At 43.7% G+C, this 19,699-nt stretch overlaps 1 protein-coding gene across 2 annotated transcripts in view; it reads left to right on the top strand.

The window, feature by feature from the left end:
* The window catches only part of SIM2 (SIM bHLH transcription factor 2), a 74,696-nt gene that overhangs the window by 46,261 nt on the left and 8,736 nt on the right, over window positions 1–19,699 (top strand). For both annotated transcript variants that reach the window (XM_072138742.1, XM_072138743.1), the window contains exons 4-8: window positions 3,103–3,211; window positions 14,967–15,052; window positions 15,769–15,968; window positions 18,189–18,295; window positions 19,112–19,259. In XM_072138742.1, coding sequence (XP_071994843.1) covers window positions 3,103–3,211; window positions 14,967–15,052; window positions 15,769–15,968; window positions 18,189–18,295; window positions 19,112–19,259 — 650 coding nt within the window. The remainder of the gene's footprint in view (window positions 1–3,102; window positions 3,212–14,966; window positions 15,053–15,768; window positions 15,969–18,188; window positions 18,296–19,111; window positions 19,260–19,699) is intronic.

The following is a 19,699-nucleotide window of genomic DNA, read 5'->3' on the forward strand; positions in this document are numbered from 1 at the left end:
ATATAAATTTGTATTTGGTGGTTGCAAGGGGCGGTGACTTTTAGAGTCTTTAGCGTTAGTGGTCATTGTAGTCCTGTCCAGGTCATGTGATGGACATAGCTCTGATAACTACTGTCATGAGCCCCGCACCTGTGGGTCCATCACATCACCAGGACATGGAGGTAAATAATGAGTAATACAGGAGGTCCCCTACTTAAGAACACCTGACTTACATACGACCCCTAGTTACAAACGGACCTCTGGATGTTGGTAATTACTGTACTTTATCCTTAGACTACAATAATCAGCTGTAACAGTTATCACATGTGTCTGTAATGAAGCTTTAGTGTTAATCCAGGTTCTTATGACAACCCAACATTTTTAAAATCCAATTGTCACAGAGACCAAAAAAATTCTGGCTGGGGGTTACAATGATAAAATATACAGTTCCGACTTACATACAAATTCAACTTAACAACAAAACTACAGACCCTATCTTGTATGTAACCCGGGTACTGCCTGTAATTACTACTGAATGACAGCAAGCAGAGATATTGAAAAAAAAATCAGTAAATGCAATGGGAAAATAATCAGTAATTGATCTTTTAGGACCATCTCTTTTTCTGTAAGTGCCTCTGCTTTTGAGGTTTTACATTTTAACCTTATTTTATTCCTCACTTTGTATTAGATAGATAAAAACTGTGGGTTGTGCTGCATTGGCAACAGATGTGGCGGCAAAGTGGAACTAAACTACAATTTAAAATACAATAGTAACATCTGACATGAAAATTTTTTAATTTTTTTTAAACCAAAATTATCCAAATTATCCTGCGGGCTCACCTAACAAAGATATTAGTAGCTTCCAAATTGGGTTGTCTTATGCTTTACTTCTAGGGTCCAGTAAGGGATTGAAGCGTTGGCCCACCTGAGGACTTTTTGGTGCTCTTGTGGGCCAGTCCAACGCTGAATAGCTGTTCTTGGATTCAACCACCTCAACACTCTTTAAGCAGTGGCCAGGTATGCACTATTTAGGCGCCCCCATCACCTGGATACAACGGTCATTACCACGTGACAGCTGTGGTATGTGCAGTAACTCCCGGCCATTACATATACAAAAATTAAATTGTTTCTTTGAGCAAACACTCCAGTATCAGTGGTCGTATCCAAGGACAGCTGCCCTCCACTTCTAAATGCAAAATTACAACATTTATGGGAAACTGTCTTCACACAGGTACATTTTTTAAATCTAATTGAAGATAATTTGATTAAGTCCTAGCATTTAGTGGTTGAAACTTCTCCAGCATTGATCTCCAAATCTATGGTAACTCTCCCTCACGATGGACATGTTGAGGGCGGTAGTTCAACAATCAACGCTAGATACCAGACCAATGAGATAAATGATTGCAAATATAACACATCAGGAGGCCTCTGTAACCTGGAGGTAAACATTCGGGCCATGTTGTAAAGAGAAAATATCGGCACCACGTCCACCACATCTGGAAGACATTGTGTGCGCGGACGCTAATCCGTGCACCCCAGCGGAGCGCCGATAATACCAGAGATTGGAATATTCCTTTTCTATTCTTTGAATTTAATATGGCTGGCGATTTGTCATGTTCGGTAAAACCTCCTGTCTTTACAAAAATTATTTTGTGATATAGTAAATCGTTTCGGCTGTCAGCAGAGAAAAATTACATCTGTGTGGTGGAGAAACAGATAAGGAAACGTAAGGTCGATCGGATGATTTGGACATTGTTTTGGAGCTCGGGGGGATTGAGGGAATCTCATATAATTTTATAGTTTGTGAAATAATGCAGGGTTTTATTATCATCTCTGCCAATAAAGCCTGGAGTATTTCATGCTGTAATGAGGCTGAGAGATATGGGAAATATATTGGCGGGCTGAGGCACAGCCTTAAAGGGAAACTCCACAATAGCTCGTTCGTGAAATTGCACTCATTGGGGCTCATTTACTAAAGGCTCCGCGGCCGCATTTCCGTCGGGTTTCCCAAATTTTTCCGTTTTGTGCCGAATTCCGCTGGGATTTTGGCGCACGCAATTGGATTTGGGTGACAGATCGCGCCGGATTTCACACACCAGAAATCGGCTGGCATGGCCGTCAAACAACCCGATTGATTCGGAAAAACCGCGGAATTTAAAAAACAAAATGTGTCGCAAGATCAAGCACATACATGCACCAGGAAGAAGAAGGTGAACTCCGTCAGACCTCGACGCAGCAGCGACACCTGCAGTATATCGGGCGCACGACCTTAGTGAAACCCGGCAGAACCTGAATCCACGTCGGACAATGCTCCGCGGGATCGCAGGCCGCGGTAAGTAAATGTGCCCCAGTGTGAATGTCAAAGCCATCAACAGATCAGTCTGGTCAATCCTGGCTCAGGATAGGGAGTAGGCACAGTAGGCAGCTACAAGGTGCTCGATTGGGTGGGGATATAGACTGTGATACAATGAGCATGTAAAGGGTCAGTCCTCACCACAAGGATGGTGCCATACACAAATTCAGTGGTGTTAGATAGTCTGCCACGCTCGGCAAGACAGACGCCACATGCACCAGGTTTATCATCCAGCAGAATCTTCTCTGATAGACTGGACAGATATAAGTCTACACTGTCTAACAATTACAGTATTAGTAAAATCCTTGATCATTGACTGACTAAGGCTCCTTTGGCCCATCAGAAGAGATGATTTTAAGGACCACCCTTCACCCATGCAGATTATTATAATGAGCTTACTATCATTCTATGCCAAGGACGTATCATCAATATCTGATTTCTCGAAAGTCACTTGAAGGTGGGGTTGTCTTCTGCTGGATCTTTAGGCCACATTATTGTGTCAGATCTGGGCCTACGCCAGTATGATGGCGCGCCAACCCACCCATACTCTTGCCAATGAATGCTAATATAAGCTTCTAAGTAAATTCATCTGAGAAAGTGAAGGTTTCTAACATCTTTGAGGTTGACTTCATTTAGAGGTGTAGTAGAAGGTTTAGCGCCTGAAGAACTCTCCTCCTTGATGAAATTACATTGTTCATGCAGAGACAAGAATTGAGATATTATTCAGCTCAGGTCTCGTCTACTAACTCTTATTTGTCTTCTCCCGGCAGGTGGAACTGACCGGCAATAGTATCTATGAATATATCCATCCTTCAGACCATGATGAGATGACGGCGGTACTGACAGCTCATCAGCCCCTTCACCCACACTTATTACAAGGTATATTTCTATTTTGTGCTGGAACAAAGCTCTCATTTTACAATCAGTTTCATTATGTGCTTTATATATCGGGGTCGTGCGACTGTTCAGGCGGAAACCTAACAGCTTGTTGTAGAATATTGTATAAAGTGAAGCTATAGGACAGTGATGGCTTACCTATGGCACTGGTGCCAGAGGAGGCACTCAGAGCCCTTTCTGTGGGCACCCAGGCCATCACCAGAGATGACTCCAGGTATCTTCCTGCAGTCCCAGACAGCCCAGGACTTGCTGTGCACAGAGCTATATTAAAATGACAGCTCTACCTGGGACTATTTTCTGCTTTATTGGTGTCCTCAGGTGCTGGTATCAATGAAAACTGTGACAGAGAAGGGAGTATACATCATAAATTACATTTCTGTGTTGGCACTTTGCGATAAATAAGCGGGTCTTTGTTGTAGTTTGGGCACTCGGTCTCTAAAAGGTTTGCCATCACTGCTATAGGGTCATGCAGCCTGGATTTTTACCACATTAATGTAGTTGTTGCAAAGCTCTAGACAACTACTGGCAACAGACAATGGGGCTCATTTACTAAGGGTCCGTGAACCGCACTATCGTCGGATATTCTGACGATTTCCGATTTGTGCCGCATTTAGCAGGAGTTATTGGCGCACGTGATCGGATTTTGGCGCATCGGCTTTCATGCCACACAAATCGGGGGGTGGGCCGTTGGACGCTCCGACTGATACGGACTAAGCGCGGGATTTAACATTAAAATTGCGTCGCAGGACAATGCACTTACATGCACCAGGAAGAAGAAGGTGAACTCCACCCGACCTGATTAGGGAGCGACACATGCAGGATATTGGGCGCAAGATGTAAGTAAATCGCACTCTCGTCGGACAACGCACCTCGGGGATCGTACAGGACCGGGTACATAGATGTGCCCCAATGTTCTGATTTTGACCAAAAATTGTTCATGACTAGAGATAAGCAAACTCGATAGTCAGGTTCTGCCACCTGACCGGGACATATTGCTGGATTGAGGTCCGAACAGTCTACCCGGCAAATTGATGCCCCTAGCAACAAACCATGGCCATGATTGGCCTGGTGGGTTCAAAGTCATGCCCCAAGCAACTAGCCATGGCTATGGTTGGCCAGGTGGGCTCAAATTGATGCCCTATGATTGGCCAAGGTGTCAGGTGCCTGAACCCGTATTCCGAACCCAACCATCGCGTCTGCTCATCTCAATCCATGACAAGTATAAACACCACTAACCATAGGACAGGGAATGAATCCTGGATCTCATGGTGGAAATGGAAGTAAGTGTAGGGTCCAGGTTCCATCCCGGGCCTTGTTACATTGGCAAGCTCTCTTGTTTTTTGGTTTCTTGTTAGTTTTGGATTTTGGAGGGCGGTTCAAAATTATATATAGGGGTTTCTTTTGGTGTTTTCTTGTTTCATAGCATGGCTAAAGTAAGGGTCCTCATTAGGGTCAAGGAAAGGGGGAAGAGCAGTCGGACACTAAGGCTTGTTATCCTTCCATTTCTTGGTCATAATGTTTGAGAAGGTTTGGAGGACCTATCCTGTTCATGGTATTGAATTGCTTACTAAGCAAGTTTCTCCTGTGGTAGCACTGCATGGAAATTAAACACCTTTTTCTCATAGATCGGAGCTAGATATGGATGGTCCTAGCCAGAGGGATAATTTATGATAAGCAGCTCCATAATGGTAAATGTCTTTGAGGCCTTCGAGGTCCTTCTTGTCTATGTTCACCCTTGGGTGGGAGTAAGCATGGTAAAGACATCGTTGAAGATCCTTTGACCTAATGCAAATCATGTAGCATGTCCCCATCTACCATGTGTTTTCATCTACACTGACTGGAGGTGGACAGGAGGTCGTCATCCTTTGGAAACTGATCAGGCTGAAGTAGACGATTGCTGCATAGGATGGGGCGGGGTTGTAAGAACTTCTACTTATCATGAGCTTGTGAGGAACTTCTACCATCATGACTAGATGAAATAAATGTTACCTCAGAAGACTTTATCTGCAGGCATGGTAGAGCTCATAGACACCCGATAAAAAGTGGAGGCAAACAAGGAATCATGGGTAATCTTTCTTGTACTATTAGTTGATGGTGGTTTTCTTTAACTGTAAAAACTCACTCGCAGTTATGTCATGGTCTAAGGCTGCGGTCATTATTCCAAGATCACTGTACTCATCTCTATTATTCCACATGGATTTTTTTTAGAATTCTGCACCTGTGTTTTTTTTTTTTGGGAATGGCCATTTTCGATCATTAACCAATTGATTTCCACGGGGATTAGAAACATAAGATGCGTTGTGTTTGGAGCGTTGGATCGTCAGACTGGAATGTTTGTCGTAGGCCATTGTTCTTGTTTCGCAGAGATTTTCTTAGTCAAACAGTTCATTGTTATTCCAAACACAATGTGACAAGTTTTTGGCTGAGGTTCCGCGAGTTCTGGATGTGGCTTAAAGACAATCTTGGAAGGAGCGGCTAACCTAGAAAACACGTTGTATGCAGCGAGCAGCTGTGCTGTATGCAGGGAACGTGCCAGATGTGATAGAAAGCTCCACAGAAGCCCTTTACTATGTAAACACATGGGTGTCTCACAATAGACAACCAGCTACAGGTTTACTATCTAAATAATACAATGGGGGTCATTTATCTTTCTTTACCTTCCCTTTATTTTGCCTCTAGTGAGTCTTTTTTTGTGCCTAATTTGTCTTTGTAGTCTCAGCTCTTTGTCGAATGTTTTTTTTTTAGACTTTTTAGGTGCAAATTTTTGTGCAACTCATAACATTGGGGGTCATTTACTAAGGGCCCGATTCGCGTTTTCCCGACGTGTTACCCAAATATTTCCGATTTGCGCCGATTTTCCCTGTATTTCCCCAGGATTTTGGCACACGCGATCGGATTGTGCCGCATCGGCATGCACGCGACGGAAATCGGGGTGCGTGGCCGAGCGAAAACCCGACTGATTCGGAAAAAACGGCGCATTTAAAATAATCCCCCGCAGAGAACGCGCCGCTGGATCGCGAATGGACCGGGTAAGTAAATCTGCCCCATTGTCTCTCCTACACATGGTCAGGACTGGATTTGCGCAAATAACTGCACCCTTTTAGGTGTTAACAATGTTATATCAGGTGCGAACATTTGGAAGCAGGAGAAATACAAAGACAAATTAGGTGCAAATAAGGATTACGGCTACACAGCGAACTCCTGTGCACTGATTGAAAAAGCCGTAAAAAATTTGGCAAACACCCCAATGCGCCCAAAAAGTCACTAAAATACAGCAAAACCTGCATCAGACTAAGGCTACATGCACACGGCCGTGTTCTAACCGGGGTTGTAGCCCTGACGCTGCACATGAATTGGCGGAGAAGGGAGGGGGAGTGATCACTCCTTACCCCTCCCCTCTCCATTGAAAGATGAGCAGCCGCTTATTATTACTTGTATCACTCTGCACGTTCGGAAAATAACATACTGGGGACATTTACTTACCCGGCCGACGGAGTTTACCCGAAGTGCATTGTCTGACGATAATGCACTGTGCCGCGATTCACTTAGATTGTGCGCCCGATATCCTGCATGTGTCGCTTCCCTGCTCAGGTCCACCAGAGTTCACCTTCTTCAATTTGAATGTTAAATCCCATGCTGAGTCCGAATCAGTCGGATCGTCCGACAGCCCGCCCCCCAATTTCTGATGCATGAAAGCCAGCGCATGCATCACAATACGATCGCGTGCAACACAATCCCCTGTTAAATACCTGTCACAGCAGCTGTGCCAATCCCGAAAATTTAGAAAATCTGACGAAAGTGCAATCCGCGGACCCTTAGTAAATAAGCCCCACTGTGGTCAGCTGTCTTGTTAATTTGTTCAAGTTTTATTCTTGTTATAAAAAATTAAAAATGAATAAATAAAAACTTTAAAAAAAAGAAAGATGAGCAGCCAAATTACGGTTCAGTTAGAAATACAGTCAATCAAATGGATGACCATATTTTCCATTGAAAACAATGGGGCCGCGTGCTAGCTGTGAAAAACCGCTGCGGTACGGCACATGGCCATAAGATAAGATTGTGTGCATGTAGCCTAAGATAAATCTGCCTCAATATCAGGCAATATCTGTTGGCAACCCTATGAACTATGGCTTTTTTAGAACCATTACAATTGATATATTAACATTCCCCAACCAGTTGCAAACTCTAACCCCAACTTTCTCCTGACATCTAACATTTTAAAAAAGTAAACAAAACATGTACATATACTCACCTAGGCTCCTCTTCATCTTGATCCTGGCAATGATCTTCTCTAATCTTGGCACGTCGGGATCACCTAATAAAAAGAGTTATAAAAAGCAGCCTAGAGCACAGGGACGAGATGTCCGGCGCTCCGGGCTGCTAATTATGTTTTTGAGGGAAAGAAGGATCTGAATGTTAAATTTTGGGTGTGTTTGTAAGATTTATACAGGCAGTCCCTGGGTTACATACAAGATAGGTTCCATTGGTTTGTTCTTAAGTTGTATTTGTATGTAAGTCGAAACTGTATATTTTATAATTGTTGCTCCAGACAAAAAATTCTTTTTTGCCCCAGTGACAATTGGGGTTTCAACAATTTTTGCTGTAATTGGACCAATGATTATCAATAAAGCTTCATTACAGACACCTTACAGCTGATTATTACAGTCTGGGACTATAGTAACATCCAGAGAGCTTCACCAGAGGTCACAGTGGGCAGAGGGGTCCGTCTGTTACTAGGGGTCATCTGTAAGTCGTGTGTCCTTAAGTAGAGAACTGCCTGTACACATTCCGAAGTGTTACGTTTTTTATTTAAGGCTAATAGTTTTTATTAGTTCAGTTTACAAAATGGCCGCCTCCATTTCTTCCTCACACAGCTACTTCAGGTCACGTCGTCCTATAAATACAAGCTTTTCAATCCATCATCCTTAAATATTGTATGTGGCAGGATTGAACATTATGAATAGTGTAAACCAAAGGGGACATAAAACACAGGGGCCAGACGCTGTGAGGCTTTCTGTGTATCAAAGGCCGCAGCCATCTCTGAAGGCTCTGGCTCCCCAGATGGAGGATTAAAACCAGCTGCTGGTGTTTGCGGACAATGTGATAGAAATTATTTCTGATCTCTCCATCCTCTACCAGTTCAACATCAAATCTGCTTGTATCACACTCTCCCCTCTCTCCGGCAGACAGACGTCCTTTCCCCATAATTTACTCCCACCACATGAAAGACGCGAGAAGTCCTTGGTGGTTCCAGTGCATGTAATTCCGTCTGAACATTCGGAGATATCAGGGGTCCCGCCTGCTGCAGCCATAGAGGCTAAAATACTACTTCTATCAGTATTAAGGGACAACTCAAGAACTTTACTAAAATATAATACTAGAATTTTTTTTAAAATATTTTTTAGCCATTTTCACTTGCATTTAGTGTGATTTTTTTTCTTAATTGCACAAGGTTTTTATCATATGTTTACTCTTTGCTGTTATACTGGAAAAGGCCATGGTGGCCGGAAGGGGCTAAAGTAATGGGACTCACCCTGCTCCCATGCAGAGTCGTCTCCATGCTTCAGTAGGCCCCTGGGTGACAGAGCCTCAGTAGGCCCCTGGGTGACAGAGCCTCACTGGGCCCCTTTGCAGTGAACGCATGTGGCGACATTAAAAATGCAGAAACGAAAACAGTATCCTGTTCCCAGGTTGTTTTATTTAAACCGCCATCACACCCTATGGATTCATTAGATACAGCCCCCCTTCGCCCCCGTGAATTTCTTATGTACAGCCTTAGGTGGCCCCCCCAACAACTCTGGGCCAGTGCACTTGCCCAAGCGTGCCCAGTGCTGGTGCCAGCATTGCTCCCATGGTGCCTACTGCTCAACGTTTCATTGTTTACATTTTCTGTGGTCACTGTGATCACATGACTGCCGCAGCCACTCGGTTAAAGAAGAGAGAACGGTGACAATAAACTATGATGTTGGCGCTCTCCCTTTAATAGGTCATAGCCCCCCCCACACACACTGATTGGCTCATTGGAGAGGTGTCATAGGCCTACACTTGAAGCAGACATCTCTGTCAGTAGTGTAGTGTGTAAATGTGTTGTTGGATGGCAGATACAATACAGATGGGGCTCTAATCACAGTCAGCTGACCGGCTGAGATGCTAGGTACACCACCACCGATCAACTACTACTGCCGTATCCCAGTGATATTTAACCTTTTAGAGACCGAGTGCCCAAAATGACAACCAAATTCCAGCGTCCTGAGGACATCAATACAATAGAGAGGAAGTGGAGAAATTCAGTTAATCATTGGTCCCTGAAGAAGAATTGTTGGGCCCAGAACAGAAGCTCCAATGGTTATCCAGTTTCGTCTACACCTTGTCGTTCCTCCAGTAGTTTCAGGCAGCCCAGGTTGTATATTTGAAAATAAAATTGAGCATGGCATGTCCTGGGGTTCCACGGACTACAGGAAGAGGCCTTGAGTCCTGTCTGGTGAACTCTGGGCTAGGGTGACAGCATGGGTGCCCACCAAGAGGGCTTTGATTGCAACCTATGGCACCCATGCCATAGTTTCACCACCACAGCCCTATCCTATCCTTAGGTCATTAGGAATATAGAAGCCCTGAAAAAATCCTTTGACCAGTCACTCATATTCCCCCTATAGTAAGATGTTGTATCTACCAGTCTCTATAGTCTCCGCCAGACCCCGGCATAACCAGTAAGGCTCCAACAAACCTACTGGTCCAAAGCTAGAACTGGTGAATTGACACTTTGGGGCAGATTTACTTACCCGACCCATTCGCAATCCAGCGGCGTGTTCTCTGAACAGGATTCGGGTCCGGACAGGATTTATGAAGGTAGTTCCTCCGCCATCCACCAGGTGGCGCTGCTGCGCTGAAAATCATCTGAACGCGCCGGAATACACCGAGCTGGACCAAGTGAAGGTAAGCGCTTCCCAAGCGACACATTTTCGGTTTTTAAATGCGTCGGTTTTTCCGAATACGTCGGGTTTTCATTCGGCCACGCCCCCCGATTTCCGTCGCGTGCATGCCACAATCCGATCGCGTGTGCCAAAATCCCGGGGCAAATCGGAAATATTCGGGTAACACGTCGGGAAAACGCGAATCGGGCCCTTAGTAAATGAACCCCTTTGAGTTTGGGATGGTAAATTCCCCAGACATCCTCCCACCCGACCTCTTATTACATATAGAGCAGCCGGATTATTTCCATATCAGACCCTGCCAGGAACGGGCCCATCCCACGCTAAACCCCTTTGTCATGTGTAGGTGGCCAGGATGTACATGCCAGAAAAATGGTGTACTAACCGTGATAAAAGCCCCACACTGAGTGAGCTGGTTCTAAGAAACTTGCCTGTCTACCATCGGCCTAACAGTCTCTAAATGTCCAGATTTCGGAACCTTCTCAAATATCCTTGGTGGACCTCTTACCGGATTTCAACAATCTACCCATTTGTTGAAGAATTTTCTTTAATAGAAGAGGTAGACGCTACAAATATCATCGAGCGATAAAACCTGGACTACCTACCATTATACCCCCCTTCGCTCCTGCAGAACATCTCTATAGAAACCTCATACACGGGCAGTGATGTAACCGTTATCCAGATCCCTGACGCTAATCGCACATATTACATTAAGTCACCGCAGAATATTTGTTAAAGGGATTGCTAAGAATTTCCATAAGTGGCATAACACAGTCATTGCAGTTCATGTTTCCCATCATGTAACACGAGTCTGGTCGGCGGGGATATTCCACACCATATTCTACGACCCTACATCCCCCCTCCAGCCATTTTCCTTCTAAATGACGAATATCTATACCGACAACGGCGACTCCTGGAAACAATATGGTATTGGATATACAGCAGTGCGGTTTATGTAGAAATCTCTGCTTAATCCCCTATGATCAGAGCGCGAGGTAGAACCCAGGAGACGTAGCCGGACGAGGAGTCAATCCTGTTAGTGTGTAATGTGTTGATCTGCTGTAGTGTAACAGCCTTCATTGCCCAGAGTCAGCAGACACATGGCCCCAGTTCACATTAGCACCCATGATAAAAGAAAAAATATTTCAATGTAAAAACATTTTGTCCTACTGGAAAATATCACTAATACTGTCCATAGATTACTTTATTGCACACCCAAAAATCTATTTTTTGAGATATGATGGTGAGGAAAGTGTAATGATGGAGAAAGTATTGGAGCAATCTGATTGGCTTAGAGCTCAGCACTACAGGAAGTATCCGCCCATTGAACAGGAAGTCAGTGAGGACATATAGATATTCACAGAATCGGAAGATTAGGGGAAAAAACTCCAAAATCTACTCATTACACATAACAATTTTGGCTATACTCCTCCTAATACCCAGTACACCTACAGCCTAAGGGAGGACTGGAATTTTGCTTATGTCCTGATCCCCATACACGTATGTACTACTGGTCATGGTTGGACTGGCCAGATGTCTGTCAGTATGTATATGAAGTGCGCCAACACTTCACCAACAAATGTTGAACAAAAGAGCATGTTTAATCTTCGTTCTCATAAGCGATAAGCCATTGCTATGCTAAGGGCACTAGTAGAGGCTTACCCCTCTCTAGTGGTTTGTCTTTTGTCGAATAGCAAGAGAATAGTCAAGTAACAAAGCAGAAATAGGGAAAGGTATCTGGAGACTATTAAAACCAGCAAGGTCTAATGGGCCTGGGCAGAAATATAAAGAAGTTCATGGATGCCGCCCCCAGCAGGTCACTTAAAGGGAACCTGTCAGCATAAATTGACCTAATAAACCACTACTGATATGTCATCAAGCAGCTGAACACCTTCTAGATCATGTTTATTTCATGGCCCAGTGCGGTGGCATTGTCCAGAGAATGAACTTTGAAATGAGATGTAATTTGGTTGCATAAAGTCAAGGAGGCGGAAAGTTGAACACTGAAGTCAAGCTTTCCTCACTTCAAAATGCCCTCTTCACTGTAATTGATGGTCCCGCATCCAGACACTTCACTAACCAGATCTTCTTCATTCTCAGGTGAGGAGAGCTTGACTTCATTGCTGGGCTCTCCGCCTCCATGACTTTATATATCCAATTTAGATCTCACTTCAAAGTTGATTTTCGAATGATGCCACCAGACTGAGCCATGAAAGAAATATGATATGGAAGGTATTAATCTGCTTTACAACATACTGGTAACGGTTAATTAGGTCAATTTGTGAAGACGGGGTCCCTTTAAGTTAACCATTGCTGGGCTGAGCTGCAGAGGAACTGGGTGAGTTCAAACAGTCCCACAACAGCAGAAACCTAAGCTACAGTTCACACACACAAAACACAAAAAAAGTGGTGGTGCTAATGGACATTAAGGGAAGCCAATAAAAGTCGACTGAAATCGATAAACATAAAAGGAAGGAAAAAACACAGGTCTGAACACAGTTTTAGACTGGCCGATCACTTATAATGACTTAGGGTGACTCTTATGAAGTTTGAGGGGTGTCTCTATGACCAATCCTATGGAGAGGTTTTTAACTCTGACCAAGTGTAACAATTGTGTCTATCTCTGACCAAGTCGAAGGATCGTGTCTATCTCTGACCAAGTCTAAGGATCGTGTCTATCTCTGACCAAGTCTAAGGATCGTGTCTATCTCTGACCAAGTCTAAGGATCGTGTCTATCTCTGACCAGGTCTAAGGATCGTGTCTATCTCTGACCAAGTCTAAGGATCGTGTCTATCTCTGACCAAGTCTAAGGATCGTGTCTTATCTTTGACCAAGTCTAAGGATCGTGTCTATCTCTGACCAAGTCTAAGGATCGTGTCTATCTCTGACTAAGTCTAATGATTGTGTCTATTTCTGGTCAAGCCTAAGAGGTATCTCTGCCTCTGACCAAATCTAATTTGTTGACCTTCCTCATGGACGTGTCTTTGTTTGACCAATTCCCCCAATCTCGGGGTATGTCTATCTTTACGTCTAATCTGTCTGTCTACATATGATCAAATCTAAGGACTGTGTCCATCCATGACCAAACCTAAGGGGTTTGTCTATCTCTAATCAAGTCTAAGAGGTGCATCCTTCTCTGACCAAGTCTAAGAGTTTGTCTATTTTCGATCATGTCTTAGAGGTGCTTTCATCTACAACATAACTAAGTCTAAGAGATGTGTGGATTTCGAATGAAGTCTAATGGGTATGTTTATCACTCATCTAGTCTATTTCTGATAACGTCTTTGGGTAGTATCTATCACCAATCAGATCTTAGGGGTTTCTCTAAGTCTGAAGGGACTTTCTATCTTCGTTTGAGTCAAAGATTTGGGTCGATCTTTGACCAGGTCTGGACAGTCTGCCTGCTGCAAGCCTATAGGAACTGTCTGTACCATATGTCTGACTGATGAGGGGTTTATTATGTAGATGAGGCATGGTTATTGGTATATGTACCTAAATATCTCGTTTAAATTGCAGTAGATGAAATTCTCATTGATGCTGATATTGAAAGAAATAAACTATATAAAGTGCTCATATTTGGGCATGATACTCAACAATTAATGTAGCAAATTCATAAAAAGTGAGAATTTACGAGCGACAAGATCTTCTAGTTTGCGGCTTTGTAAAACCCAACACGTGGCCTGTAGTGTGAAGTTCAATCAATCCCCAAGATATTCATTTCTAATGAGAGAGAAGCCGGGGAAAGCTTTGGATAAATTATGTAAAAAATGACTATTATTACTACATTAACCTAAAAACTGAGGAATATTGGATGTGACAAAGTAAATGGATACCCCATTATTTACCGAGAGGCCATAATTGCCTAAATTATTCCTAATCCCAAAACTAGAGACCTCCTAAGCCTTGTATAGCTGCCAGACCTAAGTACAAATTGTATCTACACGTAGGACAATACACTGGTAGCCCCACAGTGTAACGTTATTATATTCACAGATTTGATGTCCTTTCAAGATATTGTCTACGTGTAAAGATATTTTGGCTTCTTATTTGTCAGGTAGTGCACATGCCGCTACTCAAAAAAGCAGCATGACCCATGTTCAAGCCTGTTCTGTGCAGAAAATCCCAAAGATTTATGGAATCTCAAAATGTGCTTCAAAAAATATTCCTTGTGATCCAGATGTTCCACCAAGTGCCATCGGGTAAAGGCCAGTTCAAAACCACCTTTGGGCTTTCCAAAACAGAGTTTGAACATCTTGCCCGATTTTTTGAGTGGTATCTGATGGGGATGTTTCTTCTCTTCCCCCATGAGCTGTTTTTGGAAAAAAAAGTTTGGGTGGTTTGACATTGACTAAAATTTCAGAGGCACAATTCATGAACGAATCCTTGTAGAGGCAGAAGTCAGGAGGCATAAGGATTAGCTGTTGGATTTTGATATACAAAAGGGCCAAAAGCAGATTTGAGAGAACCCGATGATTGGGTTTGGGATTTGGCCGATTGTCCAAGGGTAACCCCTGGCCAATCATAGCCATGGGTAGTAGCTAGAGGCGTCAATTTGCCAGCTTGGCTGTTCGGCTGCCAATCTGGTAATATGGATTTGGGTCGCGCGGCCAAACACAAACATAGATTACCAGAGTCACGGTCCCTGGATCAATGAGAAAGTGTCCCTGGTTTATCATGATGGATTTTCATGGTAGATTTCCTTTAAGCAACGATGTAAGGAATTGAATATCCGGCCTCACCTCCACCGTCTTCCGTGTTCTCTGGTTTGACGTCAGGTTATTTACTTGTATCTTTTTCCTTCTTGCAGAATATGAAATTGAAAGGTCGTTTTTTCTACGAATGAAATGTGTTTTGGCAAAAAGAAACGCGGGACTCACATGTAGCGGCTACAAGGTAAGTGTCACCTCTGAGGGTACTGTAATATCACTGAGCGACGAGATCTCTGTCTCCAAAAGGTCCTTTCACCATCTCCATCAACTCCAGCTTTGAGCATCTTTGGAATTTTCCTTCTATCCCTCATCATTTCTGAACAATTAATTTCAGAATTTTTGGATTTCTAGCGTCAGATGGGAGGAGCCAGGCTTTTTTATTCGGTGTAGGACCACCCATCTGACTAATAACCACATTGGGTACTGAAACTACCCAGAAGCTATCCAAATTAGTCTCTCTACTGTCAGTTGGGAGGTCCTGAGCAGAAAGATGTTTTGGTACCACCCATCAAATGAAAATATTTACATTGAATCTTTGGCAAAAATAGGGACTAGTTGAGAATAGACTAGAAAAATTGGGATGTTTCAGTCCAGATGTCAGACTGCCAATAGACCCACCCACATCCTACTAGACTCCACCCTTACACTAGACAGGACACTCACTTCGGGGTGGAGTTTAGCAAGCACTGCCTGTTTTTTGGAGCAGGACATCCCTATCGTAAGGACTGTCCTGTAAAGTTTGATATTCAGTTTTGTGGTCTTTGAAGTTCCAGCTTGAACTGCATGAATAAATTGGCACCTGGGTGTTACCGTTTCCAATGTCAAATGGGTGTGTCATGAGAATACTGTGTGGTTGGTGTGTTCAGTGTATATGTCATATGTTTTATCTTTATATGACAGGTGATTCACTGCAGTGGGTATCTGAAAATAAGGCAGTATATGCTGGACATTTCTTTATATGACTCCTGCTATCAAATTGTAGGGCTAGTGGCTGTGGGTCAGTCCTTACCCCCGAGCGCCATCACAGAGATCAAACTCCACAGTAACATGTTTATGTTCAGAGCCAGTTTGGACCTCAAACTCATTTTCCTGGACTCAAGGTAAGAACCTATGTGAAGCTATTATGTCCTTTATAATCCAAAATGTCATAACTCAAGTCTGTGCCCTTACACATAGAAATATAGGAGGTAATTATAGGAGACATACAGTATGCTCCTGCTCTATAACATGCTGCCTGTAGATAATACACTATGTACAATCTGCTCAGCTCCTCCTGTTCTATAACATGCTTCCTGAGGATAGGACACTATGTACAATCTGCTCAGCTCCTCCTGCTCTATAACATGCTGCCTGCAGATAGGACAATAGGTACAACCTGCTCAGCCCCTCCTGCTCTATAACATGCTGCCTGCAGATAGGAACACTATGTATAATATGCTCAGCTCCTCCTGCTCTATAACATGCTGCCTGTAGATAGGAAACTATGTACAATCTGCTCAGCTCCCTCTGCTCTATAACATGCTGCCTGCAGATAGGACACTACGTATAATCTGCTCAGCTCCTCCTGCTCTATAACATGCTGCCTGTAGCTAATACACTATGTACAATCTGCTCAGCTCCTCCTGTTCTATAACATGCTTCCTGAGGATAGGACACTATGTATAATCTGCTCAGCTCCTCCTGCTCTATAACATGCTGCCTGCAGATAGGACAATATGTACAACCTGCTCAGCCCCTCCTGCTCTATAACATGCTGCCTGTAGATAGGAAACTATGTACAATCTGCTCAGCTCCCTCTGCTCTATAACATGCTGCCTGCAGATAGGACACTATGTACAATGTACTCAGCTCCTCCTGCTCTATAATATGCTTCCTGCATGTAGGACACTACGTTCAATCTGCTCAGCTCCTCCTGCTCTATAACATGCTGCCTGCAGATAGGACACTACGTATAATCTGCTCAGCTCCTCCTTCTCTATAACATACTGCCTGCAGATAGGACACTATGTACAATCTGCTCAGCTCCTCCTGCTCTATAATATGCTGCCTGCAGGTAGGACACTACGTACAATCTGCTCAGCTCCTCCTGCTCTATAACATACTGCCTGCAGATAGGACACTATGTACAATCTGCTCAGCTCCTCCTGTTCTATAACATGCTGCCTGCAGATAGGACACTATGTACAATCTGCTCAGCTCCTCCTGCTCTATAATATGCTGCCTGCAGGTAGGACACTACGTACAATCTGCTCAGCTCCTCCTGCTCTATAACATGCTGCCTGCAGATAGGACACTACGTATAATCTGCTCAGCTCCTCCTGCTCTATAACATACTGCCTGCAGATAGGACACTATGTACAATCAGCTCAGATCCTTCTGCTCTATAACATGCTGCCTGCAGATAGGACACTATGTATAATCTGCTCAGCTCCTCCTGCTCTATAACATGCTGCCTGCAGATAGGACACTATGTACAATCTGCTCAGCTCCTCCTGCTCTATAACATGCTCCATGCAGATAGGACACTATGTACAATCTGCTCAGCTCCTCCTGCTCTATAACATGCTGCCTGCAGATAGGACACTATGTATAATCTGCTCAATGTGTTGATCTGATATTGCTGACTTAAAGGGGTTCTCTAGTCACAAGTTAGCCTATATTCACAGGTCAGGAGCTAACTTGCTGATCGGTGGGGGTCTCAGTGATGGGGCCTCTATCTATCATGTGAAGCCATTGAACCCCAGATGAATAGTACCGTGTATGAATAGTCGTGCATGCGCCGTCAGCTGGATTTATCTCCATGAGCGCCGAACTCAGCTATATCCATCATCGCCATAGAGAATACAGCAGCCGATGCATGTGTGACTGGCTGATCTACTCATCTGGGGTACAATAGCCCCCCCCTTCTCATGATCGATGGAGGTCCCATCACTGAGACCCTCACCGATCACCAAGTTAGCCCTTATCTTGGAGATACAGGCTAACTTGCTGTAACTTGACTGGATAGCCCCATTAAGGACAGCCATTAGTATAGAAAACCCCTTTAAGTTCTCAGGACTCTTTGTTAGATTTCTAAATAGTTGTTGAAAATCCTGTGTTTTTTCACTGACTTGTTCCATTGCCATCTCCTAATAACTGGAATATTCTCATCCAATGTGTAATCAGCTTCTGGCATCAAGGTCTCCAAAAGTTTGGAGCAGTCACGTTGTGTTATGTGGAACATCTAGGAGGGATCTTCCAAGGTGTCCAGATGCTTCAGTGTTTTCTAATAATAGATTTTTATTAAGGCACCGCCCTCAGTTCTGCTCTTTTCTGTGCAGAGTAGCCGAATTAACCGGTTATGAACCTCAAGACCTCATAGAGAAAACTCTTTACCACCACGTCCACGGCTGCGATGTGTTCCACCTGAGATACGCTCATCACCTCTGTAAGTTTCTGAGATTTTTTCTTGTTGGGTTGGGTAGAGATGAGCGAACCGGATCTAAAAAAACCTGGGTTGGCGTAAAAGTTTACACTAAGTTTGGTGATGTGAGAACCCAAAACCTATATGTTTCCCTTCAGTAGAACCTTCTAAGATGGCAGTGAGACGGAGGAAAGATCACATGACGTTAGGTATCGGAATAGCCCATAATGCCTTGCAAACAGTTCTCTCAGCCAATCAGGAGGCAGTATAACGGTGATCTCAGCGCATAACCACAACTGAAATCACTGCAGTATCAGTCACACAGGGCCGGCGCCAGCGCTGGGCATACCTGGGCAAGTGCCAGGTCCCAGAGCTGCTGAGGGGCCCACATAAGGCTGTACATAAGGAATCCATGGGGTGAGGGGGGCTTATATAAATTAACCATGAGGTGGCTGATTGGGATGATAAACTAGGGAGTATTTTAGGGAACAGGAGACTGTTTTAGTTTCTGAATTTTTAATCCCGCCACCTGAGTTTACTGCCCACTGAGGCTTTGTCGCCCAGGGGCCTACTGATACCTGGAGCCGACCCTACAGTTACAGTCCATATTTCAAGAAAGAAAAGCAAACTTTTTTTTAATATCATTTATTATTAGTCATTTCAAAGAAAACCTTATAAAAAAATCTATAAATCCTTAAAAAAAAATAAAAATTCAATAAATTTTCTAATTTTGATTGAAATTTTTTCAATTCCTATTTACTCTAATTGTATAACTGTCTAATGTGTGCTGCCAAAAACCCCCCAGAAATTTGATTGAATGAACTTTCTTTTATGTTCCAGTGCTGGTAAAAGGGCAGGTCACCACCAAATATTATCGGCTGCTTTCCAAACATGGAGGTTGGGTCTGGGTCCAGAGTTACGCAACGATCGTCCACAACAGCCGATCTTCCAGGCCTCACTGTATTGTTAGTGTGAACTATGTCCTCACGTAAGTATCTGGGATCATCTTATCTTTCTATATCGACTATATCAGACACTGGGTTGGGGAAGGATGGGACTGCGGAGGTTGTCGGAGATGAGGTGTCGTGCCCCCCGTAAACAAACAGGAGCAGGGCACTGATGGGCGGCGGCCGGGGACACCGGGAACGGCAGAAAAGTTAAGTACATGTTTATTTTTTGTACAGTTCCCCCGCCCACCTTGAGAATTTTTTCAAATGTTGGAAATGTAACATCTTCCTCTTCAGGTACCGTGATGATCCTGGGAATTCACAGACTGAACACTGGGATTTAGCCCTAAGACTGAAAGTGCAGATTGAATTTCAAAGGGAAATAATGGGGGGGGGGGGGGCACATAACAGAATTGTTATTACTAGAATATACATTTTTATCCCCAAATTAATGTTTATTATTTATCTGGAAAAAGAATCC

Source organism: Engystomops pustulosus, chromosome 2 (assembly GCF_040894005.1).
Source record: "Engystomops pustulosus chromosome 2, aEngPut4.maternal, whole genome shotgun sequence".
Taxonomy (NCBI): domain Eukaryota; kingdom Metazoa; phylum Chordata; class Amphibia; order Anura; family Leptodactylidae; genus Engystomops; species Engystomops pustulosus.